Source organism: Lissotriton vulgaris, chromosome 6, assembly GCF_964263255.1.
Source record: "Lissotriton vulgaris chromosome 6, aLisVul1.2, whole genome shotgun sequence".
NCBI classification, from domain to species: domain Eukaryota; kingdom Metazoa; phylum Chordata; class Amphibia; order Caudata; family Salamandridae; genus Lissotriton; species Lissotriton vulgaris.
In genome coordinates this window covers 1,798,295,125-1,798,323,081 of record NC_141694.1, presented here as the reverse complement: position 1 = coordinate 1,798,323,081, position 27,957 = coordinate 1,798,295,125, and the positions used below count along the sequence as shown (strand labels likewise).

At 44.2% G+C, this 27,957-nt stretch overlaps 1 protein-coding gene across 1 annotated transcript in view; it reads right to left on the bottom strand.

The window, feature by feature from the left end:
• OTOF (otoferlin) overlaps positions 1 to 27,957 on the bottom strand; it is a 784,068-nt gene that overhangs the window by 43,799 nt on the left and 712,312 nt on the right. The window contains exons 42-44 of the mRNA XM_086928061.1: positions 26,565 to 26,806; positions 4,979 to 5,157; positions 3,894 to 3,994 (exon numbers count right to left, since the gene is read on the bottom strand). Of these exons, the coding sequence (XP_086784187.1) occupies positions 3,894 to 3,994; positions 4,979 to 5,157; positions 26,565 to 26,806 (522 nt within the window). The remainder of the gene's footprint in view (positions 1 to 3,893; positions 3,995 to 4,978; positions 5,158 to 26,564; positions 26,807 to 27,957) is intronic.

Sequence of the window (27,957 nt, the reverse complement as noted above, 5' to 3'; positions counted from 1 at the left end):
TCTGTCTTAGCCCATCTTCTCTTCAACCCCACTGCAGACAAAGTCCTCAGCGTATCTCACCTGCAAAGTGATGAATGAATGGGTTATTTATAAAGTGCACTACCACTCGTAAATGAGCATCCTGTTGCTGTACTAAGCAGCACTGTGAAACCTTGTCATAGGCCTGAATGGATCAATTTTAATGAGGGCATGACAGAGTACGTTGGGCCTTGGAAAAGCCTGGTCTTCAGGGTCTTTTTAAAAGCCTCTTCCGTGTCTATAAAACTGAGGTACGTTGGTAATTGGTTGCAAGCTTTTGTGCCTATCACCATAAAGGATTTTCCACCTCGAGTTTTTAATCTGAACCATAGGGGCTTCAGCAGATTTGCACACGAGGATCTCAATGATGACTGAATCAGGCTGAGAGGTATTTAGGGCCTATAGCCTTGAATGCTCTGAAGACTAGCAACAGGGTCTCGAACAAGATTCTTTTATGGATAGGTAGCCACTAGAGTATTTTTAATGTGGCCGAGGCAGAGCTCTGTTTAGGGAGCTATAGCACCATTCTAGTCACTGGGTGATGGACCATCTGAAGTTTGTAAATTAGCTGTTTTGAGCAGCCCGCATTAAGGCTGTTGCGGTAGTTGGGTTTTGACGTAATGAGGGCAAATGCTACGGTTTTCCTGGCAGTGAAGAGAAGGAAATGAAAAACATTTTGAGAGATTCAATCAGATTAAAACACATGCCTGCTACCGTTGCCGCTTGAGGTTGAAAAGATAGTTCGGTATTGAAATTGCCCCCCAAAATCTTTGATACTGTAACCTGTGTCTGGTGGATAGGGGACTGAGTTTGGCCACCAGCATGTTGGGAGAAAAAAGACTGGATTTTCTTAAAAGAAGAATTTCTGTTTTCTATTAAGCTCATGTTTTTGCTTCCATGAAAATTCAATAAAGAGACACTTTTGGAAATTCAATTCAGGAGCATTAGACCCCTTATCTAGAGAGAGCGGAGCAACTGGGTGTCATCCGTGTAAGAGGTGGTTGCGATTTCAAAGGAGTCAATCAGAGATATAAGAAGGGCACTGTAGATATTGAAACGAGCAGGGCTGAGGGATGATTCCTGTGGTACACCCCTAGTGATCAGTTTTTTTTTGGAAGAGAATTCTCCTAGGACAACAGTTTGTCTGCTGTTAGCTAGAAAGGATCTAATCCAGGATAGGGCTTTGTGGGAGACCCCTACATCTTGGATTTGTTGGAGGAGAATATTGTGTGAGATGGTATAGAATGCTGCAGAAAGGTCCAACACATTTAATACAGCATCATTCCCAGCGTCCAGGGTCAGTTTAATGGTCTCAGAGACCACAAGTAGGCTGATTCAGTGGAGTGTTTAGATCTGAAACCACACTGGAGTGCGTGAAAAGAGTTGGGGCTTGCAAGAAAGGAGATACGTTGCTGATTCACAATATTCTCCAGTATTTAGGCTAGTACTGGCAGCAGGGAGATAGGCCTGAGATTAGACAAAGAGGTGGGATCTGCTCGAGGCTTTTTTTTGCAAAGGCCTGACAACAGCCAGTTTCCAGGCTGAGAGAACGTCGGCTGTAGCTAATTAGGTATTAAGGATTTGGTTGATGAATGGATTTACTATGTCAATAGTCTCATGAAGGATGGCTGGTGGACAGGGTCCACATGGGTTGAGTCTGATTTACAAGAAAGTATAGTTTGCCGTGATAGTGATGGGGCTTGTGGAGAAGTGTGGCTCAGGGGTTAGAGGCGGCAGACCCGGAAGCTGAGATAGGCCCTGGACCAGGGTTCAATTCCCCGCCTCGACGGGGCTTGGGCTCAATAATTCCACGGACTCGATAATTCTCGCTCCGGTGCCTACTCAACTCACGGGTTCACACTCTGCGACTCTGGGCAATAGCTTGCTTAATCTCCACAACGGCCCCTCGCGGCGGGATGCTTGGCTTTCAAATTGTGGATACCCTGCTGGGGTTATCTCACAGGGGAATACCAGGACGGGTTCCCTAAGCAAGCGCTTAGATGCCTGCGATGTGGGTGGTTTGCGCTATATAAATACCTGTACATTTACATTTACATATATCTTCAAATGCGGTCAGACAGGCAATGGTCCCATTGTGGGGGGTACTTAAGACTGGGCCACTTAAGGGGTCAGCCATGGGGGTAGAAGTAAATCCCTGTTAGATGGCCTGGAACTTTTCTTTGTGGATGGTTGAGATCCAGTCACGTAGGGCCTGAGAGGTAGGGATCTCTCTTCAAATAGTACTAGGCTGCGGAAGCATTTTCGATATGTTGAAGATAGTTTTGGGGTCCTGGTTGGCCTCTTCGATTTTTGTGCTGAAGTAGGATTTAGTTTGTTGTTTTAATCAGTTTATGACATGATGATGCCATTGTAGTCTTTGTACCAAGGTGCTGTTAAAGTTTGATTGACACAAGGATTTCATCTCAGTCGGCATTTGATAGTGTACTTCGACACACAGACAATTTCTACTGGCCTTTCTGCCTGCATTCTGTTCAGCTTGTTCTAGCATGCTTGCTCCTTTTTCCTTTATAGGGACTGCCCTTTTTTATATGCATAAGTAGATTTTTTTAACGTTTTAATGCTTCAGATGTTGACATTTGTGCCATTGTTGAATGTATTTCTCTAGAGAGTGATTATTAGATTTCTTGTGTATAGTGACATAGTTTATTAACTGCTACACAAATGTGCCCAATGGATAACCTAGTGGATGGCAATTTATCGAAATGTGATTACTTTATGAAGCCACGGCTCTTTGTGCATCACTATTGACATCTTATTTGGACAGAAGTTATGGCTCATTGTGCAACCTTTCCTTTATGTTGCTGTCAGAGGAGAAAATACATGCTTCTATTGCATTTGTTTGGAGTACAACCATTTTTTTTATCTTTTCCATTTAATAAGTCTTATACTTCTTGCTCCCTTTCTTGCCTCATTCTTCATTCACTAGCAGATGAATTGGCTTGCCTGGAGGTTGAATAGCTCAGTTATCAGGAGGCAGGCCCTAAGTGGATAAATAAGCAGGCACTTGAAGTTACATGCTCCTCTAAACATGCTGTGCATGAAGATATTCGCTGCCAGGCAATATTTAACTAAATAATAGCATTTGGTTCATCCTCACGGGCCGGCATCGAGGTGAGTGTGACATCACGCCTATTCCAATCCTTGGATGTACAGTTCATTATTTCCTAGTATACTGAATGTTACCCTCAGGTCTACAAGAAAGCTTATAGTCTGTAAGATCACTACTTTCCAATGAAAATTAAGTAAGTGTCCCAACCCGCCTTCTCTTTTATAATGCTTCTCAAAGTCATGCATGATATTCAGTCAAAGAGTTTGCAGTGATAATAATCATTTGGGTTTCTTGACAGGTTCCTTAGGGTTGTGTTTGAGTGGTTAGATGTGTGTGTGTGTGTGTGGAGGGGTTGTGTGTGCATGCGTTTCCTTGTAGATTGTCATACCAGTCTCTAGCTTTCCATTTGACTGGTAAAGGGACAACATCCATGTTATCTTTTGGTTTATTTTAGGGACATAAGATGGAGAATGGACAGAAGACAGGTGAGTAATGCGAATGAATGTCACTGACTTCCTCCCTCCTCCTGGGGTTAGTGGCCTAGTATCCATGTTATCCATTTGTTGTGTTGTAAGCGTGTCACAACTGTCGTGAAATAAAGACCCCAAAGACATTCACTAGACCCTACCTGTCACTGCCAACCTGTGTAGCCTCCATGGTAGCAGGCCCCTCTGCCAGAGGCTGCTATGTTTTAAGTCCTCAGGGGACTGCTATACATAGTGTCTTGGATGGGCTGCTGCATCCTTCATCTGTACTTTTTCAGCATGGATAGGGCAGTGCTGGGTGAAACAGGAGAGATACTTACTTTGGCTTCTCCAATGGATCTGGTTCATTCCTCCCGAGCCCTGCAGGACATTTCTCTGCTTCCTCTGCACTGAGCAGGTGGAGTTCGGCCTCCACTTTACCCTGCAGGAGAGAAAACATTTTTTTTTTACACAGTTCCCTTGATATAAACAGTCAATTCATTCTACCTCGGAGAAATATAGTGTATGAGCAGCTCCAGTGACTATGATGAGCATTTATTGGCCTCGAACAGCTGCCTTGGCAGATTATAAGATTTTCATTCTTCCCTCCAGGTCCCGAATCTAATAATGTGATACGTTTTTCCATTATCATCTTACGGGACATTTCTTGCATTTTCTACACAGCTTGTCCTTATATTTATATAAAATGTTTAATTTCTTCTGCCCTAGCTTGGGGCTCTTCTGCCTTCCCTCTACATCTTTACTGGTTCTGTTGAGTGCACTACCGTACGCGTGCAGAAGCCCTCCTCCTACATGGTTATTTCCTTCTTAGAAGTAGGCATGCTGTGTCTAATCTGGTTTGCATAACTTGAAACCATTTTACTCAACATCCTTCATATCTCTTTCAGGTGAGTGTCTACAAACTTACTAACTCCTTTACCAGGTCCATGCCATACCCTCCCTTGAAACCACAACCATGCTGCAGCAGTTCCAGTTTTATTCAGCAGTTGCTGGTAATGGGAGGTAAAGCTGAAGACTTGTTGCCAGCCACTTCCTCTATCCAACACCCATTGTACATAGAGCTTCTGCAGTTGAAGGGAGTGGAGTTTTTCCTGCCATTAAGAGGCTGCCAGTGTTTGGCATGGATACCATACATTACAAGTCCCTGTCCAATTGTTAGAGCATGAAAGAGGTTCATTTCGCTAAGTTGGGTTCAACATTTTCCTCCATGTTGTTCAATTTCGTCTGTATTTATTTATTTAAGATTACTCTTTTAGAAATATCTGTTATCATACAATTTAGTGTTGCTGAAGTGAAAATCATAAAATGACAATAAATACAGGTAGGCCCTAAAATTCTAATCATATCCTTCGTAACTTCCTTAAGGGTGATGACAGCGGCCACCTCCAAGATCACGCGTTCTTACCGTAAGCTCAAGTTCATCATTCTCATTCCTGGCCACAAAAGGCCACCAGCCCTTCACCCTCTTCTGCTTGAAGATGGAGACCGTTGGCAGTTCCACTTCACTCGTTAGCATGTCGATGCTGCACTGTTTCGCTGTTTTTGCACCACGAGGGAACCGGTTCAAGTCCAGTTCAATCGCACCTGTTAAAACAGAAACAATGTACATTTTAGTAACTTCATGACCTGATCTAAATCAGATAGGAAGTGATATGTGCTGTCAGACTCCCAGAGCCAACTACTGAGTGCTATTGTGCTTTCTTGTCTAGATTATTGCTGATATGAGTACCTTTGACTGCTAAAAAACATAATAAACAAACTACAAATACTACATACTAAGACACATTCAGTCACAGTCTTGGCTCTTGGGACAACATAGAGTACCCTGTGCCTGTGGTGCATTTCCCTGCCTGTATAATTGCAAAGATTTGTAGCCAGGCAATGTAGCATTTTACTTGCTGAAGTTCTTCCCATAAATGGAAAATGGACATTTTAGGGTCTCTTATACTAAATTATTATTGTCACTGATGTAACTGTACAGCTGCCCCTTAACTATTATTGTGAAAGCGCCTAATGGATTCTTAATTCAAAGAAGTTGGATCCCGCCCGTGGTCTTATCTTGAAAACCACCTGTTGTAGCCCTGTGCAGTGTATCCCACCATTCAAAATAAAAAACACACAGACCAGTATAAAAAAACAGCAGTCGTATAGCTCATGTAACCCTTTCATCTCCACCAGACACATGAACCCGATCAGTGGTTTATCAAGCACTATCATAACCTGCACACCCATACTTGTCGTATACCCAGCTTTACCTGCTATACTACAACTAAAGTGTATACTAGTGATATTGTTCTTTTCATAGAAGAGTACTATTTGTTTCCTGGGATTGGATCTCAAGGACATCTATAGTTATTTCAGTGCCGAAGTTTATGTACACCACATTCAAACCAAGTATTCTGGAGCCCTGAAGAAGTCCCATCATAGGGGGACTGAAAAAGATGTTGACTTTTCGATGATGCATCATTGTGTGTCAAATCAGATAAAGACAAATGAAATGAAAATCATCCCACTACTATACTTTGATATGTTTGGTGTGTTCTTGCAATACCTTCATTTTGATTTACTTACTTTTTATATTTCTTGAAACATACTTCGCTGGAGCAGCCGTGCGCAATACAAATAGCACTAACATAACATAACTTCCTATGTCTGTGCACCTTACCTTCCATAAATAAAACCCAAAAAGCATTGCATAGATTTAAATCCCAAATGCCCCGATTGCCAGTACAAATAACAAAGAGTTGGTCTAATATGGAAAGCTCCTGGCACATCAATGGGATATTCACACTGCTCATTTTCTCCATCTGATAAATTTGTTACCACCAGCTCAGAGCATGCCTGGGGTAGTTTATGATTTGATGATACTTGAGAAAGCTATTATTGTTAGAAGTTATGCCTTGCTCACTACTTAAGGAACAAGTTACTTACCTTCGGTAACTATATCTCTGTAAGAAACATAGGTTAGTTATAGATTCCTTACCTTAGAATTACCATCATACGTCAGACTGGATCTGGAAAGTTTTTCGTCAGCAGTACCCCTGCACGTCGAAAGGTGGCGGCGGTTGACTCTGCGTTCGTCTTTCGGCGTCGTCGTCTCCTGGATGATGTTGCAGTAGCTACATAGATGCTGCCTTCGTGCGCTGATGTCAGTTCTGTACACGACCTTCCACGCCAGGAGCACAGAGCCATGCAAGACACTGACCACTGGTGCACAAAACTAGGGCCCTGAAAGGATGTCCTTAACCCAAGAAGTCAGTTCGCAGAACGGGGAGGATGGGTGGGGCAGTAAGGAATCTATAACTAACCTATGTTTCTTACAGATATATCGTTACCAAAGGTAAGTAACTTTTTCTTCTGGATGAAACAGTTAGTTATAGATTCCTTACCTTAGAATAGATAACCCAGCAATACCAACCCCGGAGGTGGGTCTGCGAACTAAGTTCACAACAGAAAGTCCAGGAGAACAGAACGGCCAAAGAAGCAGTCTAGACTTGGCTGTTCAGGCAGTAGTGTTTGTTAAATGTGTGCAGCACTGCCCATGTGGCTGCCTGACAGATGTCATTAAGGGGGACCCATCGTCCTAAAGCAGTGGTAGCTTCCGTTGCCCTGGCGGAATGGGCGGGCAGTCCCACTGGAGGCTCCTTCTTTGCCAAAGAATAGCAAGCTTTAATGCACAGAACGACCCACATGGAGATGGTCCGTTTGTGCACGGCCGACCTTTCTTAGCACCCACATAACCACAGCTGGTCGTCCACCCAGAATTGTTTTGTGCGATCCAATTAGAAGGACAGCACACGTTTTGGATCCAGACGGTGGAGTCTCTCTTCTTCTTTTAAAGGATGCCGAAAGAAGGAGGGCATAGTGATGGTTTGGCCAATGTGGAAAGAAGTAACCATCTTGGGAAGAAAGGAAGGTCTAGTTTTAAGTACAACCTTGTCTGGATGGACAGCCAGAAAGGGAGGCTTGGAAGAAAGAACTTGTAGCTCACTCACCCTGCGTGCAGAGGTGATGGCCACCAGAAAGGCAGTTCTCAAAGTGAGAAGTCTGGGAGGACAGTTATGTAGTGGCTCAAAGGGAGCGCACATGAGGTAGGTTAGAACCAAGTTGAAGTCGGTGGAGTCTCTCTTCTTCTTTTAAAGGATGCGGAAAGAAGGAGGGCATAGTGATGGTTTGGCCAATGTGGAAAGAAGTAACCATCTTGGGAAGAAAGGAAGGTCTAGTTTTAAGTACAACCATGTCTGGATGGACAGCCAGAAAGGGAGGCTTGGAAGAAAGAACTTGTTGCTCACTCACCCTGCGTGCAGAGGTGATGGCCAACTGAAAGGCAGTTTTCAAAGTGAGAAATCTGGTAGGACAGTTATGTAGCGGCTCAAAGGGAGCGCACATGAGGTAGGTTAGAACCAAGTTGAAGTCCCACTGAGGCATTACGAAGGGAACAGGAGGAAAAAGATGAGTAATGCCCTTAAGAAATCTATTTACAACAGTGGACTTGAAAAGAGAAGGCTGATCAGGAAGCCTAAGGAAGGCTGAAATGGCCGAGAGGTAGCCCTTTAGAGTGCCCAGAGCAGAGCACTGCTGGGCCAAAGAAAGGAGGAACAAGAGAACCTCAGAAAGAGGGGCGGAAAGGGGATCCACAGCCTTTGCTGTGCACAATGCCACAAAGGTGTTCCATCTGCAGGCGTATACTGTTTTAGTGGAGGGACGCCAGGCTGCCAAGATTACAACACAGACTTCGGGATGCAGGTTAAACAACGTCAACTGCCGCTGCTCAATATCCACGCAAGGAGGTGGAGGCTGGAAAGGTTTGGTTGGAGGACTGTCCCATGCTGCTGCGACAGAAGATCCTCTCAATGAGGCAGTCTGATCGGAGGATCGATGGCTATGTTGAGCAGCTTGGTATACCAGTCTCTTTGTGCCCAATCCGGAGCCACAAGAATGACTTGGGCCCAGTCGCACTTGATCTTCTTCAGCACTCTAGGCAGAAGTGGTATAGGTGAAAAGGCGTGTAGATGACCTCAACTCCACTCATGACGAAAAGCGTTGCCTAGCGAGTGCCGCATTGTAAATTCCAACATGCAGAACTGCTAACATTGCGCGTTCTATCCGGTGGTGAATAGATCTAAACAAGGCTCTCCCCACTGCTGAAAGAGACCTTGCACCACCTCCGAGTGAAGACGCTATGTGATCCATCATGCACCTGCGGCTGAGATCGTCCGCCCTGGCGAGCAGGGAACCTGCCAGGTGTTGAACCACCAGTGATATGCCCTGATGTTCTAACCATGTCCAGAGGCGGAGGGCCTCCTGGCATAGGGTCCACAACCCCACCCCGCCTTGTTTGTTGCAGTACCACATGGTGGTGGTGTTGTCCATGAACACCTGCACCACTCTTCCCTGGACAGAGGGAAGGAATGCTTTGAGTGCAAGATGAATTGCCCGAAGCTCAAGAAGGTTGATGTGGAGCCCGGACTCCGCCGGAGACCAGAGGTCTCTGATCTCTGCCTCCCCCATGTGGCCGCCCCATCCCAGAAGTGATGCATCGGTCACCATTGTGAAATCTGTTTGGGGAAGGGAGAGGGATCTGCCACCAACCCAATCCTGGTTCGTGTGCCATCACTGCAATTGGCGTGCAGTGCTCTCCGAGATCTGGACGCTATCAGACAGATTTCCCTTATGTGTCCCCACGGGAACTTCAGGTCCCATTGCAGAGCCCGCATATCCCATCTGGCAGGATCCACAAGCAGGATTGAGGAGGCCATCAGACCCAGCAGCCTGAGGGTCATCCTGAACGAAACCCAGAATAGAGGCTGAAAGATCGGAATCATAGCTCGAATATCCCTGACTCGCTGTTTGGGAGGATAAACCTGATACTGCGTCGTGTCCAGAACCGCTCCGATGAAGAGGAGCTTCTGAGAGGGGGTCAGGTAGGACTTCGGACTGTTGATGGAGAACCCCATCAAATGCAGGAGGTCGGCCCTAGTCTGGAGGTGGGAGACAACAGCCTGGGATGAGCCCGCCTTCAACAGCTAGTCGTCGAGATAGGGGAAGACTGGAACCCCTGATATGCGCAGATGAGCAACTACCACCTCCATCACTTTCGTAAACACCTGAGGGGCGTTGGTAAGGCTAAAGGGGAGGACGGTAAACTGAAAATACTCGTGGCCCACTGTGAACCATAGGTAACACCTGTGGGCCGGCAGAACGGGGATGTGGAAATAGGCATTCTGCAAGTCCATCGCTACCATCCAGTCTCCAGGATCGAGGGCAGACAAGACCTGAGCGAGCTTCAACATTATGAACTTATCCTTCCAGAGGAAGCGGTTGACGTTCCTGAGATACAAGATAGGACGCAGGCCTTTGTTCTTCTTGGGCACCAGAAAGTAGTGGGAATAGCAACCACAACCTACTTCTGGGGCAGAAACGTGCTTGATGGCTCCCTTGGCCAAGAGTGCCGAAACTTTCTGTTGGAGAAGGGCCAGAAAGTCCTCCGACATGCAATGGTACTGGTGTGGCATGGATGGAGAGGTAGTTTTGAAGGGGATGGAGTAGCACCTTCGGACTATTTGCAAAACCCACCTGTCCAACATGATGGTGCGCCAGTCGGGGAGGTGATGGCGGATACTGTCTCCCACTGACGTTTGGTGGCCCTGAAAGGTCGGACTAGGAGGGTTTGGAGGCTGCTGCAGCAAGGGCTGTGGTGGACTGACCCGCCCACTGGCCCCCAGAACCATGGCGCTGGTTCCCATGTCCCCGGCCACGCTGAGGCTGAACAGCTTGCGCAGGCCTGTGGCTCTGGGAGGGACTTGTCGGGGCACCATTCCGTAGCCACAAAAGAGGCGAATGGCAGACTGCGCAGGGCGGGTGATGGAGAGGCCAAAGGACCTGGCTGTGATTCTGCCTGAAGTCTGATTGGAACTGCTCATTGAGGTGGAATTGAGCTATTTAGTTGCATAGTGTATGACACATTTCTCAAGTAGTGAATATTGGACGGTTGTTATCTATGATTGTGTGGTCTGCTGTAGGTCTTTTTTAGAGTGAGGGTTACCTGTCCTGTTTTTAGGCAGTTTGGAAGGGTAACTTGCAGTAGTGATGCATTCACTATCTTTGTTCAGAGGGGTATAAGTTTTTATCTTGCTGAAGATGTTGGCTGGAAGAGGAACACAGAAGTGATTTGATGGTTTAAGTGTTGTTACTAACTTGTGTATGTCGTTTTAGTCTAAGCTTTTGAATGTGCTCCAAGACGCTTTGTTTTTGAGTGTTGCCAGCACTTAGACGCAGACTTACCAGACACAGAGGACCTTTTGCAGACTCTTTGCTCAACGAGTCCCCGGCCTCGCAGTTCTTTCTACCGGGGGACAGTCCAGACGCCACGCAGCTTTGCAGCCCTGTTGCCGTTCCCCCCCACCCCGCCGCAAGCGCCGCAGGTTATCAGGCGCAGCCGCAGAGCGGGGGGAGCGTAGCACCACAACAACCAGGAGCCCTCAGCTGGACACGCCCCCAAACGCGCCCGGAGGCGCTTGAAAAGGGCGTCGCTCCCGCAGGCGAGTGGGTTGCCAGCACTTAGACGCAGACTTACCGGACACAGAGGATCTTTTACAGACTCTTTGCTCAACGAGTCCCCGGCCTCGCAGTTCTTTCTACCGGGGCACAGTCCAGACGCCACGCAGCTTTGCAGCCCTGTTGCCGTTCCCCCCCGCCGCAAGCGCCACAGGTTATCAGGCGCAGCCGCAGAGCGGGGGGAGCGTAGCACCACAACAACCAGGAGCCCTCAGCTGAACACGCCCCCAAACGCGCCCGGAGGCGCTTGAAAAGGGCGTTGCTTCTACCGCCTCGCGGGACGCGCGCGGGCGGTCGCTGGTCTGAGCCCGGACGGAGGGCGGGCCGTCTGTGGCTGTCCGGGGCCGGCAGAGGCTGGAGTGGGCCACCCCCCTTTGATTTTCAAGTCTGTGGTTCGTAATAATATATAGCTATTCATTGTATTATCTTTATTCTGCTCATATTTCAGTGTAATATAAAATATTTTTATTTTTTAGTGTGTTAACATAGTGCACTTTGTGGTGTGCTATCTTTTTTAAACTCATTAGATCTAGGGCCATATGTATCATCAAACCAATTTGCATTTCCAAAATAGCGAATTTTAAGGAATCGCTATTTTGGAAATGCAAAATGGTATGTATGAACAAAATCGCTTTTATATAGCGATTCCTTACCATTCCTAATTTGCGATTAGCAAATTGCTAATCGCAAATTACCCATTCATTTCTATGGGCCAGGCTCCCGCAGGCGAGTGGGTTGCCAGCACTTAGATTAATGAATTATTACCTTCAACTGTAAGACTATCCGTGACTCCCTCCCTCCCTCCCTATCTCCCAGTAACCAGTTTGGTGATCTTACTTCCTTAAATGAGGTTGCCTCAGACAATGAGGGTCAAGATATTATAGGAAGTCCAATTCCTATTGTAAATATTAGCGATAGCCCCTGTATGAGAACTAGAGGGCAGAAGGCTAGATCTAAACAAAAACATATTGCCAGAGATAGGCAACCTAGCAAGTTAAATAAAAACAGTAAAAAAAATAGTAAAAAGTACACTAAACTTAAAGAAAATAAATCTATTGAAAATAAATCCATAGAAAATTTAAACGGGAGTACAGGGAGTGAGATGAACGACCACCCAGAGACCATCCCTCTCCAAACTAATTATAGAGACCTAAATGATGAATCTTTCTGGGAGAGAATGGAGACTCTATTAATGACTTACTTTGAGCCTATAACCTTAAAAGTCAAGAATATAGAATCAAGGCTAATTAACATCGAGGGTAAACTTGATAAACATGTGACCTCTAGTGAGGCTAAGTCTCTACCTCACACAAGTGCACCATGCTCTAAAACTGGCTCTTTAGCTTCTGTAAAAGTGACAGCTCCAGTTAAAACATCGGCTCCAACTAAAGCATTAGCAAAGTCCAATCATTTGAATCCAAAGCCTACTGATCGGCCTGGTCAAAATGGTAAAAGGGGAGATACTCTAATTCCGGATAAGGGGTCCGTAGATTCATTGACGGCAACTCCAAATGTGTCTTCGCCTGTACCTCCACTACAAAACAGAACAGCGGAGCCTCAATATGGGGGAGGAGAAACACCTAATTTCTTTAATCTAAATCTTCCTCCAGAAGCTACCCCTTACACTGTGGTTTTAACAAATGTACCTCCAATCTCTCCTAATACCACTGAAAATTGGTAAACTCTGAGAAATATATCTCTCTACTTTCTGTCATCTAGGGTAGGATTAAAAAAAACATCTTTCCTCAGAGTTCAAAATGGTCAGACGAGCTAGATGGGTGGGCACTTCAACTAAAACATTGAGGGGTGACTGTGTAGTTCTATCATTTCGGTCCCCACAATTGGTTCACACAATACTGGAAAGAGCTGCCATGGGGACTTATGATTCACATCTTGTTAACATCCTTCCCCTTGGTTATTTTTAGCCTCCTCCTCCACCTATTAGACACATACTCCCTGACCGTTATTCAAACATGAACTATGAACAATCATGGTCTAGAAGGTATGGAATCCCTACATTTAATTACTATGATACTCTCAGTGGGCTGGAAAACATCGACTGACTTTGGTCAACTACAACAACTCCCACAGTATCAGGTTTAAATGAAGTTATACCCCTTGATCCCTCTTAAGAAGGATACGCAGATACCTCCGGGGGTAAAAGTTTACCAGGAGGGCTAACCACGTGTGACGTTGTGGAGTTTGTGGGGGGTGCTCAGGCAGCAGAAGATGACTTGGTGCGGGGGGTCAACCAGCTTGCCCCTCCTTTATACGTCAACTCCACCTTGCTATCTCCTGCAGTTCAGCCTATCCCTCCAAAGACTCCAGCGGTGTTCAAAATTTCCTCATGGAATGTAGCCGGTATTAGATCTAAAGTAGAAAATTCTATTTTTACGGACTTTGTTCAATCTCAGGACTTGCTTTGCTTTCAAGAAACATGGAGTCCTGAACCAATGCACTTGATAGGTTACAGAACTTTCTGTACTCCAGCTGTAGCAATTCCTCATGGGAGGCCGAAAGGTGGTCTGAGTGTTTACCTATCAAATAGATTAGTGCTTGAGAAAATTATTGAACCTGTTAAAGATACTTATTTCCAAATGTTGATTCTCCATCAGACTTGTGACATCCCAATTGTTGTTGTTAACATATATAATAATATCCCTTGTGATGATGTCACAAATGTTTTAAAGAAATTGACTAAAGCGTTGGTTACCCAGGGAAAACTTTTTAAGCACAAATTGATGTTGATTATGCTGGGAGATTTTAATTGTAAGTTGTGTGAATTGACTAAGGATAATAGGTGCAGTGTAGCACGAGATGATGGTGAGGGAAGTTTCCATTTTAAACATAATTTCTTAGGGGAACAATTTAACAGCCTGCTAGCTAATTTCGATTTAGGATTGCAAACGAAATGTGTATCTCTGCCCCTATATTAGCCCCAACATTCAATGGTAGAGGTTGCTCCACAACTATAGACTATATCACAATCTCCAACAACTGTGGGAATAGAATACATTCTTTTAATGTTCATGATATAGTATTGAGGGACCATTTTCCGCTTCATGTGTCCATCTTGCTGCCTACTCCATCATTATTACCTAGTGATGGGGTTAGTAACAGCCTGACCGCTGACTTAGCAATTGGTAAGACTAATGGTTATACTCTCAAATGGGCTATGATAAATGAGGCAGAGATAATTAAAAGGGTGGTTGAAAAATGTTTCTTAGAAGTAGTTACATGTTTAGAGATATATTTACCACCTGAAACTTGTCTTGCATCCTTTTCTGTTATTTCGAACGAAATTAAAAACTCCCTTACTAGGCAGTCGAAGCATCAGAAGAAGGAGGGAGGCTGGTTTGATTCCAGATGCACTAGGGCTTATACAGCCCTAAAAAAGGCACTGCATAACAAACCTAAGTCTGCAGAGGACATACGCAGACTCAGGATTGACTATAAAATGGCAATCAGAGATAGGAAAAATACCCTGAGGTCGGAAGGCTGGGAGGCTCTTCATTTAGCCTCCAAAAGAAACGATAGTGCAGGCTTTTGGAAGACAGTGAGAACCCCCTTTCTTAGTGAGGAGGTGGGGCCAAAAATAGATATAGCAATACCTGAAACAGACTGGGTCAGTCACTTCTCGAAGGTGCATGAGGGAGGAGAACATGATGACGAAGAACTTACGGGGTCTCTGATCCCTCCTCTTGATTATCCCTTGAGTAATGATCTTTTCTTTACCCTTGAGGAGGTTGAAAAGGCCCTGAGTAGAAGTAAAGGCGCTAAGGCGCCTGGTCCAGACGGGGTTCCCATAGATTTATTTAAAAGTATTCCATCTTTGTGTGGCGCCCCTTCTGGTCCAGGTGCTTAACGCCAGTTGTGTTGTTGATTTCCTCCCCACCTGGGTGGAATCTATTATTGTCCCGATTTACAAAAAGGGAAATAGACAGGATCCTGCCTGCTATAGGCCCATTTCCTTACTGGACTCCTTTACTAAAATAGCGGGCAGTCTCATCCTGGACCGACTTCTGGATTGGGCGGAGGTAAACTCCGTTCTGTCTGATCTCCAGTACGGTTTCCGGTCTGGCCTGGGGACAGTAGAACAGGGCCTGAATCTGATGATGTTGGTCGGGAAATACACAAGGGCTAAACAAGGCAACTTGTTTTTGGCCTTCGTGGATCTCTCGGCCGCGTTTGATTGTGTGGTACATTCTAAACTCTGGCTGATATTAGAAAAACTTGGGGTTGATTCAAATATTATTTATTATCTTAAACGTTTTTATAGCAACGCGTCGGCCCTCGTCCGCTATGGCCTAAGGGGAGAGTGCACAGACCAAATACCAATCAGGAGTGGGGTCAGGCAGGGTTGTGTCCTGGCCCCCTTCCTTTTTTAATTTGTATATAAATGGATTGGAAGATGCCTTGTGCAAGGAAAGTTTGGATCCCCCATTTGTAGGTGGTCGCCCAATACCAGCACTTTTGTACGCCGACGACGCTGTACTCATGTCACGTACTCAAGTGGGCCTACAGCGAGTGGTTGATAGCTTTTCTCGCTTTATGAATGAGCTAGGCCTGAAAGTCAATACCTCAAAGACTTTTACTATGTATTGTGGTAGACAAATTAAATCTAAGAGGCCAATTTTTATAGCGGGACAGAAGCTCGATTTCGCTAAACAGTTTTCTTATCTGGGGATACTTTTTGCCCAAAACGAGACGTGGTCCCAAGCTGCCTCTGCGAAAAAACTTGAGCTTACTAGATCAACCGCTGCACTCAAAATCTTCTCAAGTAAACTAGGGACCAGACCCCCTGTAGAATTGATAAAAATATACAAAGCCAAATGTGTAGCAGGTGCCACCTATGGTAGTGGGGACTGGGGCTTCGCAAATTCTTCTCCTATTCAGGTCGCTGAAAACTCTTTTTTAAAATATATATTGGCACTCCCCAAAAGCTCCTCCAATTTTAACTGTCACTCTGAATTAGGCCTTTGTTATATCTCAGACCTGATTAAAATAGAGCCAGTGCTGTTATGGCACAGACTCTGGACTCAAGAGGCAACTCACTTAAACAGAGACGTTCTAACAGACATTTTGAAACTGAAGGGCGCTACTAAAATACCTTGGGTGAAGTATGTTTTTAACTTCCTGAAAGACATTGGGAGAGAGGAATATTTCTTGAATCCCACAGATATTTCAGAAATCTCACGAAAAGATTTGAAGAAGCAGTGTTTACCCCTCTTAGATTTCCACCGGGTTGCTTTGCTGCGGAGGTCCTAAAACCCTCTGTTCAGCAGCACCAATTGGTTTTAGCAACTTTGAAGATTCAGCCCTATCTAATTTATGTAACTAGTAACTATGAGCATTTTTTACTCTCACGCTTCAGATTTAATATCTTCTACAGATTGGTCAGTTTTCCTACGATTAATAACTGGACGCACGATCTACCTTGTTGTCCCTGTGATAATGTCTCCTCCCAGAGTACCATTCATGTATTCCTATTCTGTAAATTTTATCATGAAATGAGGAAAAATGTTCTATTGCCATTCTTAAGAGTACTAGGATTTCGTCATTGCCGTGCGGCGATGATTAGTATCCATTACAAAGGAGGGGGGTTGAACCCATGCAGTCACAGGGACCTGGGCGTCGTGTGGTAAATGTAAAGAGAGGGTCCCCGTAAGGAGAACGTGTTAACACACAGTAACACAATTAAACAAAGCAGATTCAAATAAAGGTCAAAATAATTCTTGTATGAATGTTGTCATTTATTTAACAACACTACGTTTGACTTAGTGAAGCATTTTACAATCACTTTAGAAAGATTGAGAATTTGAAAAAGCCCCAAGTTGGGAGAGGAAGGGGGAAGGAAGGAGTGGTGCTCAAAGGCTGTGAAAAAGTTAGGGAAAGTACACAGACTTAAATAGGAGGTAAGTATTTACAATCTTCAAATCAGGAATTGGAATTATTCCAAAAACCAACAGCCTATATAAATTATGGCAAATGTTGAAAAAACAATTCAACTAAGGGCATTCTACGGTCACGTATATAGTTAAGTGTAATACAAGGGATGTGCCGGACGTCCAAAATTAAGAGTCGTCGACGTTTCGACCCCTATATGTAGGCTAAATTAAGTCCTTTTCCGGGGTCTTCATCAGGACAATAACAGTGGGGGAAGGGACGAAATGGGGCCGTCCTGTCTGTAAAATTAAAAAGCCAGTATCAGAAGGTTTGAATTAGCTGGACATAACAGTCAGTGTCCTGTAAACCATAATGGTTGGTTAATCAAGGCAAAATACACCATGGAGTCCGGGTCACTGGGGCCTCAGGACAAAAGGAACTAGGAGCGGAGTACGCAATAAATCATACTCAGGCTCAATAGTATGGATCTTAATTGCAGAAGGAGACAGTAACCAACAGGAAGTTTAAAAGACATATACAGTAAAATACATACTCTGAGGTGGAAACTCACTTAGAGGTAGAGGAGAATCAGAACAATAAGCAATCCAATTGATATTCATTACTAAGGGTGTGTAGTGGTAAATTACCATTACACGGACTAGGATCTGAAAATTAAATTGACTACAGGGCCAAATTTTGATTAGCAAGTGCAAATATGGTCAACTAAAAAGAGGTAACATTATACCTTTAGTTTTGTAGACCTGACACCATAAACATATATCAGCGAAGTCAAGTGCTGCCACGACTTGCTGGGAGTGGAGACAGCTGCTGAACAGGTGGTGACACTCAGTAAAGAAATTGCAGACCTTAAAGCCGAAATCCTAGGGGACAGCACTTTGACCAAAAGCAAGGAAGCTCTTGAGAATCTGGAAGCATCGATCAAAGAATTTGACATAACTGCCCAAACTAAAAAATTTGAGAAATTGGTGAGAGACTTGAAAAATTTCGACAAAAAATCTGTTTACCCCTACCTGCAACCAGATTACTACAAGCAGGACACCCAAGGACGCTTTTCCAACCGCGGCCGCGGTGGATATAGAGGAAGACGGAATTTCTCAACTTTTTCGGATTCTTCCTATAGTTCAGGCAGCGATAGTGAGGGAGGCCCTAGCACTTCATATAATTACCCACCTGGAGACACTAACTACCAACAGTACCCCCCTCAATTTCAACCTCATTTTCTAGAACAGGTCCGGGGACAATGGCGGCCCCCAGGTGGACGTGGTACCAATTGGAACAGAGGACAGAGGAGAGGACAGCAGCAACAAAACTCCGGATGGGATGGCAACAGGGGCAAACAACAAAAACAAGTGACATTCCGCCCCGAACCACATGGCGAAATCTCGACTCGGAGAAATACTTACCGGTGGTGATGGAAATAGCCACCACTGAACCTGATGTATCATCCACCACTATTGCCACTGCCAACCCTGTGATCAATATCTCTACTTACAAACTACAGGGTGATGAAATTAAGGTTTTAAGTAAAGGCCTCTCCTATGTGCCCACTGCCGCTGCTAATAAATTTCAGCTGAAGACCGAACTATACAGATTTTTCAGAAAGATTCGACTGAGGTATTTCTTTCGGAATCAAACCACCAGGCAACAAGGATCCATCACGGGTTTGAGGGAACCATCTACCTTTTTTCCACCCACTTATGCTATGAGCCCAGGAATCCTGGCTTTTGAAGACATCGTTACAAAAGCAGTTGATCAAACTCTGAACAAAAGAAAGTTTGTTAGATTTAATCTCAGCAAGAAAGAAAAACAAGCACTGACGGATCTGTGCACCAATAAACGAGTTGTCATCAAGCCCGCCGATAAGGGCGGGGCAATCGTTGTCCAAGACCTGTCCAAGTATAAAGAGGAAATCAACAGACAACTGTCAGACGGTGTCAGTTACCAAGAACTATCCAGTGATCCATCCAGAGAGTTAGCTCTCACGATTCTATCTACCACACAGAAGGGTTTGGAAGCTGGCTTCCTAAGTGATCAAGAGTTCAAATTTTTAAACCAAAAATTCCCGAGGTTGGCAACTATTTATACCTTACCCAAGGTTCATAAAAATCTTGATACCCCCCCAGGACGTCCTATAGTGTCCGGATGCGGATCCATGTTAGAGCCGCTATGTAAATACATTGATTTCTTCCTGAAGCCCATTGCCCTCAACACAAGAGCCTATCTCCGCGACACCACTCAAGTGATCCAACTGATCGATGAAAGACCATTCGATCCGAAGACAACACTTCTGGTAACTTGTGATATCATATCACTCTATACTAGCATCCCACAACAGGATGCTCTGGATGTGATGGAAGCGGTATTGAACAAAAGACCGGCGCCTGTTCAAGTTCCAACTGACTTTATAATTGATCTACTGTGCATTGCAATGAAGAAAAATTTCTTCATCTTCCAAGAAAAATTCTATGTACAGACCAAGGGCGTGGCTATGGGCGCAACCTTCGCTCCCAATTTGGCCATCATCTATATGGACCATTTCGAACAGGAACATGTTTTTTCACCAAACAATCCTTTTTCATCAATGTTGACCCTTTGGGTCAGATACATCGATGATGTTCTATGCATTTGGCAAGGCAACAGCGACCAACTTAAGGAGTACCATGTTTGGCTGAACCAGCGGAACTCTAACATCCAATTCACCTTGGAATCAAGTAACAAATCCATACCCTTTCTGGATATCTCCATTTATGTGGAGAACGATCACCTGCTGACCACACTCTTCAGAAAGCCCACGGAGTGGAACTCTCTGTTACAGTATGGAAGCCACCATCCGAGAGGCCTCAGAGACAACCTACCTGTTGGCCAGTTTCTCAGAATTAGGAGAAACTGTTCTACACGCACCAACTATATCAAGGAGTCTGAGATCCTTAAAGAGCGCCTCGTATCACGTGGCTACCCTGCTCGTATGGTTAGACGTGCTAGAAAACGAGCCTGGTACAACCCGCGAGTGAACTTGCTGAACCCTGAATCCCGTGATGTCACTGAGTTGAATCGGATGATTTGTGTCACCACGTTCACCACAAGAAGCAACGAAGTGAAACAAATCATTAACAAGAATTGGCCTCTTGTAGCTGGTGAGATTGATCAACCACAGCTCCCCCTTCATTCCTTCAAAAGGTCAAAAAATATTCGAGACATGGTGGTACATTCATATTTGGAACCTGAAAACCCCCCACACTTACAAGCCTATGGAACTTACCACCAGTGATTGGTCACTTTAGATGTGGCACCTGTACAGCTTGTGAGGCCACCATCCAGACTAAAACCTTCACGCATGGCGACAAGGTCTTCACATTAAAACACCACACCAACTGCAACACAAGCAGTGTGATCTACATTATAACATGTCCGTGCAACCAAGTTTATGTTGGACAAACCCAGCTAAAAATTAAGTCTCGGATTTTTTCACACTGTAGCAGGCTACGATGCAAGGTCCTAGGTGCCCCTTTGGTGGATCATTGGCAGAGCACAGGACACATAGTGTCAGATTTAAAATGGTTGGTAATTGAGAAGGTATCCCTGGGTAGGAGAGGTGGGAATCTCGCATCTGTCCTGAATTTACGAGAATGCAAATGGATGTCCCTCCTGGACTCAGTTAAAAATGGGCTGAACGAGCAGGACAGCAGTCTTGCGCAATTGGCAGCATTGAGATGATGTAATTTTGTACCCAAGGTTCAAACGTCTACACCCTCATGCTTGAGAGGTGTATGAGTTATTCAATGCTCTTTCATCTAGCATGACCCCTTTTCAGTAAGGTGTTTGCTCGCCTACACTCCCATGTTTGGTAAGTGCGTGAGCGCTATGTACTATGACCTTTTGATCTGTTGCACCCATGGCTCACTCGTCTACACCATCATGTTTGAGAGGTGCACGAGTTTAACATCTTTTGCTTTGTCATATTAAACGCTTCCTTTCTATAATGTGCATGCTCGCCTACACTCCCATGTTTGGGAAGTGCGTGAGCATTATGTACTATGACTTTTGATTATGTAACCTAGTCATATATTCTAATATATGCATGAGATGCTTCAATTTAACATTATATTCACATGCCTTGTGCTTGTTTAGCCATACATTCTAATAGATGCATGAGATGCTTCAATTTAATATTTTACTTACACAGACTGTATTGTGCCCGCACACACACGTAATTTTGAAACATGCAAGTATCTTATGGCAATTCTTGACATTTATCCCTGGTCCAAATATCCAGTACTCATGGAGAAGTAATGCAAGTTTTAAACAATCATAGCTTGCACCATCTGACAATTAATTTGGATCCAAACAATCATTGCGACCAATTTTACTGAGTATTGTTTTATTCAGAAGACGATTTTACTGAATAATGTTTTATTCAATTTCTCCAGTGATACGTCGTAGTATTTTTTCTATATCCACTATCCCGGTCACTTAGAGGCCCCGCCCCAAACTCCGCGTAGCGTTTGACGGAGTTCTGTGGACACGAGTTGTACTGAAGGGATCGTGCCTCGGTTAACTTGCTGCAAGTAAGTGTCAGTCCATTGCGCCCCCACCTAAGTAGCTCCTGTAGAAACGGGAACACGTTTCCCTCATCACGATCCTTTTTCACCTTTGGGAATTGTTCGTGACAGCACCAAGTCGGCAACTTTAAACATGGCGTTTGCCGCCGGGACCTGCCGTTTTCTTTCCACCTAGGAGTTGCGTGGACCCACACAAGTCAGTAACCTCTTTTGACTTAAAGTTGTTTTTCCTTCTGGATCTGTCACCCACAATAATTGCCCTCATTGTGTTACAGCGCTCCAACGTGACCACACCTAAATTAACTGCAACCACCCTTGTGGATGTACCCATTGTGCATCAAGTCGCCAATTAAAGGTATGACTTTTGGGTTAAGCTGTATAAACAAGTTTGACCGCATGTGTCCCTTAACCTTAATAGTGTTCTCCATCTTGAACCATCACGATATTCAACTTTTTAGCACCAAGGGTGCCTTAATTTCTGATGTCTTTCAGTCTACCTAGAGAATTGTATACACTCTAATGTATTGGTTTCATCTAGATTTGGCGGTCGCCAGACAGATCGGAAGCAGACTAGCACGCCGCCCACAAGTCGTGGCAGCACTTGACTTCGCTGATATATGTTTATGGTGTCAGGTCTACAAAACTAAAGGTATAATGTTACCTCTTTTTAGTTGACCATATTTGCCCTTGGTAATCAAAATTTGGCCCTGTAGTCAATTTAATTTTCAGATCCTAGTCCGTGTAACGGTAATTTACCACTACACACCCTTAGTAATGAATATCAATTGGATTGCTTATTGTTCTGATTCTCCTCTACCTCTAAGTGAGTTTCCACCTCAGAGTATGTATTTTACTGTATATGTCTTTTAAACTTCCTGTTGGTTACTGTCTCCTTCTGCAATTAAGATCCATACTATTGAGCCTGAGTATGATTTATTGCGTACTCCGCTCCTAGTTCCTTTTGTCCTGAGGCCCCAGTGACCCGGACTCCATGGTGTATTTTGCCTTGATTAACCAACCATTATGGTTTACAGGACACTGACTGTTATGTCCAGCTAATTCAAACCTTCTGATACTGGCTTTTTAATTTTACAGACAGGACGGCCCCATTTCGTCCTTCCCCCACTGTTATTGTCCTGATGAAGACCCCGGAAAAGGACTTAATTTAGCCTACATATAGGGGTCGAAACGTCGACGACTCTTAATTTTGGACGTCTGGCACATCCCTTGGATTACACTTAACTATATACGTGACCGTAGAATGTCCTTAGTTGAATTGTTTTTTCAACATTTGCCATAATTTATATAGGCTGTTGGTTTTTGGAATAATTCCAATTCCTGATTTGAAGTTTGTAAATACTTACCTCCTGTTTAAGTCTGTGTACTTTCCCTAACTTTTTCACAGCCTTTGAGCACCACTCCTTCCTTCCCCTTCCTCTCCCAAATTGGGGCTTTTTCAAATTCTCAATCTTTCTAAAGTGATTGTAAAATGCTTCACTAAGTCAAACGTAGTGTTGTTAAATAAATGACAACATTCATACAAGAATTATTTTGACCTTTATTTGAATCTGCTTTGTTTAATTGTGTTACGATGATTAGTATCCAGGCATTAGACAATCATGTATCTGTAGCAACAATGACTTTGTTCCTAAGGAATGTGATGATTATCAGGAAACGTATGACTACATAACTGCACTTTAAAACTGAAATCGTATTTTTTAATTGTAAATGTCTTATTTATGAATCCAATGAATTAATGTATTTTATATTCTTCTTTTATATTGTAATTTGTAATTTTTTGCTTGTACTTTTATGATTGCACACAACAATCGAATAAAGATATTTTGAATTGAGTGTTAGACCTTGTTGGTTAGGGGTTTGTACAGCCGGCAGTGTGCGGGGGCTAGGTGGAGATAACAATGTGAGTTGTTCGTTTCTATCTTTTTAGATTTTTCCAGGAAGTGGAATGCAAATGTGTTGCAGTTAGGTTGCAAGTAGGGACCTGATGAGGAGTCGTTGGGATGATGAGAGGATTGATATTTGATAATTTCGAACGGTTTTCTTGGTCGATTTCTAGCATTGTTTCGTTGATCTTTGAAGAAATTTGCTTTTGAGATTCTAATGTGTATGTTGTAGTTGCTCCTCTTTGATCTTAGTTGCTTAAGGTGCTCTTGGGACGGTAAGGATATCCAAGCCTGTTCCATAGTCTTAGGTTGCGTCTTTAATTGTTTAGGCTTCCATTGTACCATGGTTTGGAGTCTTTAGAGGACAGTCTTTTCAACTGATAGGGCGCGACACTGTCAAGAATGCTAGTCATCAAGTTGTTATAGTGGGTTGTGAGGTGGTGGACATCTGTCCTGTCCTCAGGTGACGTCAGTAAACTGTTGCTGAAGGATGTCAACTTTTTGTGGTTAATGTCACGAGTGTTCCTTTCCCATTGATTGGGTTTCTTAAGTTGCAGTTTGTGTGTTTGTTGGTTTGGTGATGCAGTGGTGGTTTGTCCAGTCACATGGGACGATCAATTCAAGTATGATGGAGTTTGACCTGGCAATGACAAGATCCAGTGTTGCGCCAAGGATGTGCTTTGGGCTATCCCCAAATTGGACAAGTTTGAGGTCAGCTAGGAAGGTTTTTAGGCTATTAACTGTGGGGTTCCTATGGTCGTTCCAATGAAGGTTGAAGTCACCGTGGAAGATTTGGGGGCAGTGTTGCCCCATGTTGGAGGAAATGATTTCCATGATTTGTACGATGAGTGTGAGATTGTTGCCTGGAGGTTGGTAGATCAGGTGTAATTTACATAGGGGACTGTTGTTGCTTGCAATGCTTATGCCTAGGTATTCGCACGGGGTTGATGGATTGTGACTGATTCACTATAAGGTTTATGAAGTGTATGCAGGCTATGCCACCTCCAGATCTTTTTGGTCGGTCTGCTCTTATAATGTCAAAGCCTGGAGGGATTAAGACGTCAAGGACTGGTGCAGAGTCATTCTTTAGCCATGATTCAATTAGAAGGACTAGGTCAAGGTCATGGGTGAGGATAAGGTCTGCTGTGTCTGCTGCATGTTTCCAGGCCGATTTGCATTTTAGGAGTATGCATTTCAGGTGGGGTTTGGTTTTCCGTGAGGTTTTTCTCTGTGATGGGTACTGGTTTGAGGTTGGCCTTGTTTATCTCTCTGGAGTTTGGTCTCTGTTCTCTATGTGGGTTCGAGACAATTGTTGAGATGGGATTCGGGCTATGAGGCAGGTCATGGTGTGCATTTTTGTACGTGCGGAGAATGGCTTGGATGTCTTTGTCTGATAGAGAGATCTTGGTCCTGGCCGGTCTCAAGGAGGCGTTGTGGAACTGAGTGGATACCATCTTTTGTGCTGGGGTGTCTGGGAGTTGTAGGAGTTTAATGGCATGTCAGAATGGTGTAAGAAATTATCATTGCATATCGGCCTATTGCTCGCAGGTATCTTAGAGGGCCATCTTTTGTAGTCTAGCTCAGTAGTGAAGCTTGTTCGCTTCTGCAAGTCGGATTTGAGTTGTTGTAGTACCTGTGTAATTTCACCCAGTCTAGACTCAATCTCAGTATGGTAACAGGGGGACGGGGTTTGGGGCATGGTGTTCTGATGTGTTATTTTCCCTGATTCTCGTTGATGTGAGGAGTAGGAGCAGGAGAGGAATGTGCCGGGAGGGATTTGGGTTTAAGCTTGGGACCAGTATGTGGGGGAGGTTATGGATATACTATGTCATAGTGTCGTTCTAAGGCATTAGAGGTATTGGTGAGAGCGCATGTGCTGGGGTGGTTAGAAGGGGTTGTCCCAACATCTACTGGAGGAGTGGCTTAGCTGGAATAGTGTGGTCTGATGGGTGTGGTGGAGCGTGGCGGTCAAAGGGGCGGCCTGTCTATGGTGGTGGAGCTGTGGGCAGATAAAACATGGGGCTTGACGAGTGAAGATTTGGAGTGGTCTAGAGAGGTGGCTGCCTTATTGTTAGTTACCACCTGTTTGATGACAGGGAAGAATTCATTGAATAGGTCGAGGTAGTGGTCAGATGCCTGTAGAATTAATTTCAAGTCGGGCCTTCAAACATTGCTGGTAGTGATATGGTTCACTATATATTTTGATTGTTCCCATGCTAATGATTTGATTCTACAAACATATCACCAAGCATGTGGACTAATAGACAGCCAAGGAAAACAACCTATCCTTTGTTGAAGCATGGATGTCAAGAAGCTTCCCCAGTCCTATGACTCCAAAGCCAACCTGCTGTGTCTGAAATCAAAAAGGAAAATCTGCTCTTTATCCTCATACCATTCTATGAGAAGCATCCATTGCCATCACCAAAGAGAAGCAACTGGTGCTCATGGTCTTGTAACTCAAGATGGCTGGAAGCAAGATCCCTGGTATTTGCATCCCATCTCTTTCTTGACCTACTGATCATCAAATCCTTGCTTCTTTTTGCTCTCGCTGTTGAAATACTAAATTGCCAAGCAGTCAAGAGTGCTGCAAACAGACATTGATGAGAATAATTCGGCTGACCAGTCGAGACAGCAACCTTTCACAATTCCAATGTCAGTGACTCCCTTTGTTTTCTTGATTGGGCTTTTAAGACACCCCAGACCTTATTCCTACTCCCCACCAATCCCAATTTGGGCAAAAGTGACTTTTCATGCCCATATAGTAATAGTGCACCCCTGCGATGTTGTCCTATAGTAATGGTGTTTCCTAGCATCATTTAACCTTTGAGTTTTCCACAGCACTTTATAATTCTATTTTCATACATTTATCCTGGAGCTTCGCACCTCTTCCAGTCCCTATTGTGTAAGCCTTCTATGTCTCCGGAGCCCCTAAATGTGATTTTAGTATGTGGCACATACGTTTAGAGCCTACACATCATTTATTAATATGAATACCATATCAGTATTTTGATGGTCATATATTTAGTGTTCTCTCTCACACACACACACACACACACATGCCTACCAAGGAAGTCATCTGCAGAGAAGTGGTCAGCATCCCAGACTTGTAGGGTGAGGCGTGCAGGGATTTTGTATTCAGTCTCATCCCAGGAGAACATGGACTCCTTCTTTGAGATGACAATCTTCTCCTCGGCCATCAGGTAGTCAAACGGGAATAGGAACCTCCAATTGAAGTTTCCTTCACCGGTGAGTGAGTGGTAGTGGACGTCCGTGTCTTGCTTGTCTTCCTGCTGGCCCTTCAGCCACCTACAGTGTGAAAGCGGAGTCAGAAGGAAAGCAAAAAATTACTCTGGTGCAGGTTAGCTGTTTTTAAGAGAGATGCACTACTTCCCATGATGCCTGGAAGATGCACCTTGGTCACTGGTCTACAGAGGTTTTGTTTCACTCCAGGGAAGTTTTCTATCTGCCATGGACTTCTACCAATGTGTAAGTTATTAATTCTAGCAACCAGAAACATTTAAATAACTTGCTCATTGTTTTTTACCAACTTTAAAATGCTTTCAAAAACCCAGAGAGATTTTCAAAACAGTTATGGTGTTGCAGTTGTCTTGATTTAATGTAGGCTTAAACTGCACCACTTTCTATGAGATCTGTTAAAGAAACATCATTGTAGTCACTGATTGACTGTACGACTAAGTAAAACAGCAATCTCATCAATGTTGAACTCTTAGAGTTGAGAAGCTGGTTACCACCGCGTGCCTAATATCGGTGTAAACCTAATCCTTCATTGTCTTGCTAGTGATGTGCAATAGTCAATTGCACCCTATATATAGACATTCTGTTGCACACGTAAACTACCATCTATTATTGAAGTCACCCATACTTAAATATGTAAAAATATAATGGCACCTATTAACAATTAAAACAGGTCTAACGGTTTTACTACTCCTTGCCTTCTGTTTTGTTGGAGAACTGACTGTCATGTTGACAAGTCCGTTCTGGCAGAGTTTTGCATAGTTAAACAATGAAACTTATACCTTTTTTCCCTTTACCAGATACTATTTTAGGAATGTAGGTAGTGGGAAAATATATATCCTGTATGGCTTTCTTGTGAAACTGCTTGTATCTGAAGTAGCCCATGAGAGTGGCAGATGTCCCCTGTAAGATCCTGCAAGGTGCTGCAATGGGCCTCACTCCCTCAGACTCCCTAAGGCAAGCATGGGAATTCTCAGAGGCAAACTCTGGGTGTCTGATCATAACCTGAATTGATAGCTGAGAGAAATTTACAGGTCTCACAAGGCATCCTGACATGGACTACACATGGGGAACTTGGGACCGTGGAGTCTTATAACCTGCCCTGGTGCCTTCTCCTGTCAGAAATAAACTCTTGCTATCTAGTGTGACAGAGAGTTGGATATGCGTTTAACCACAGTTAATCACACCGTGATTCTCGGTCA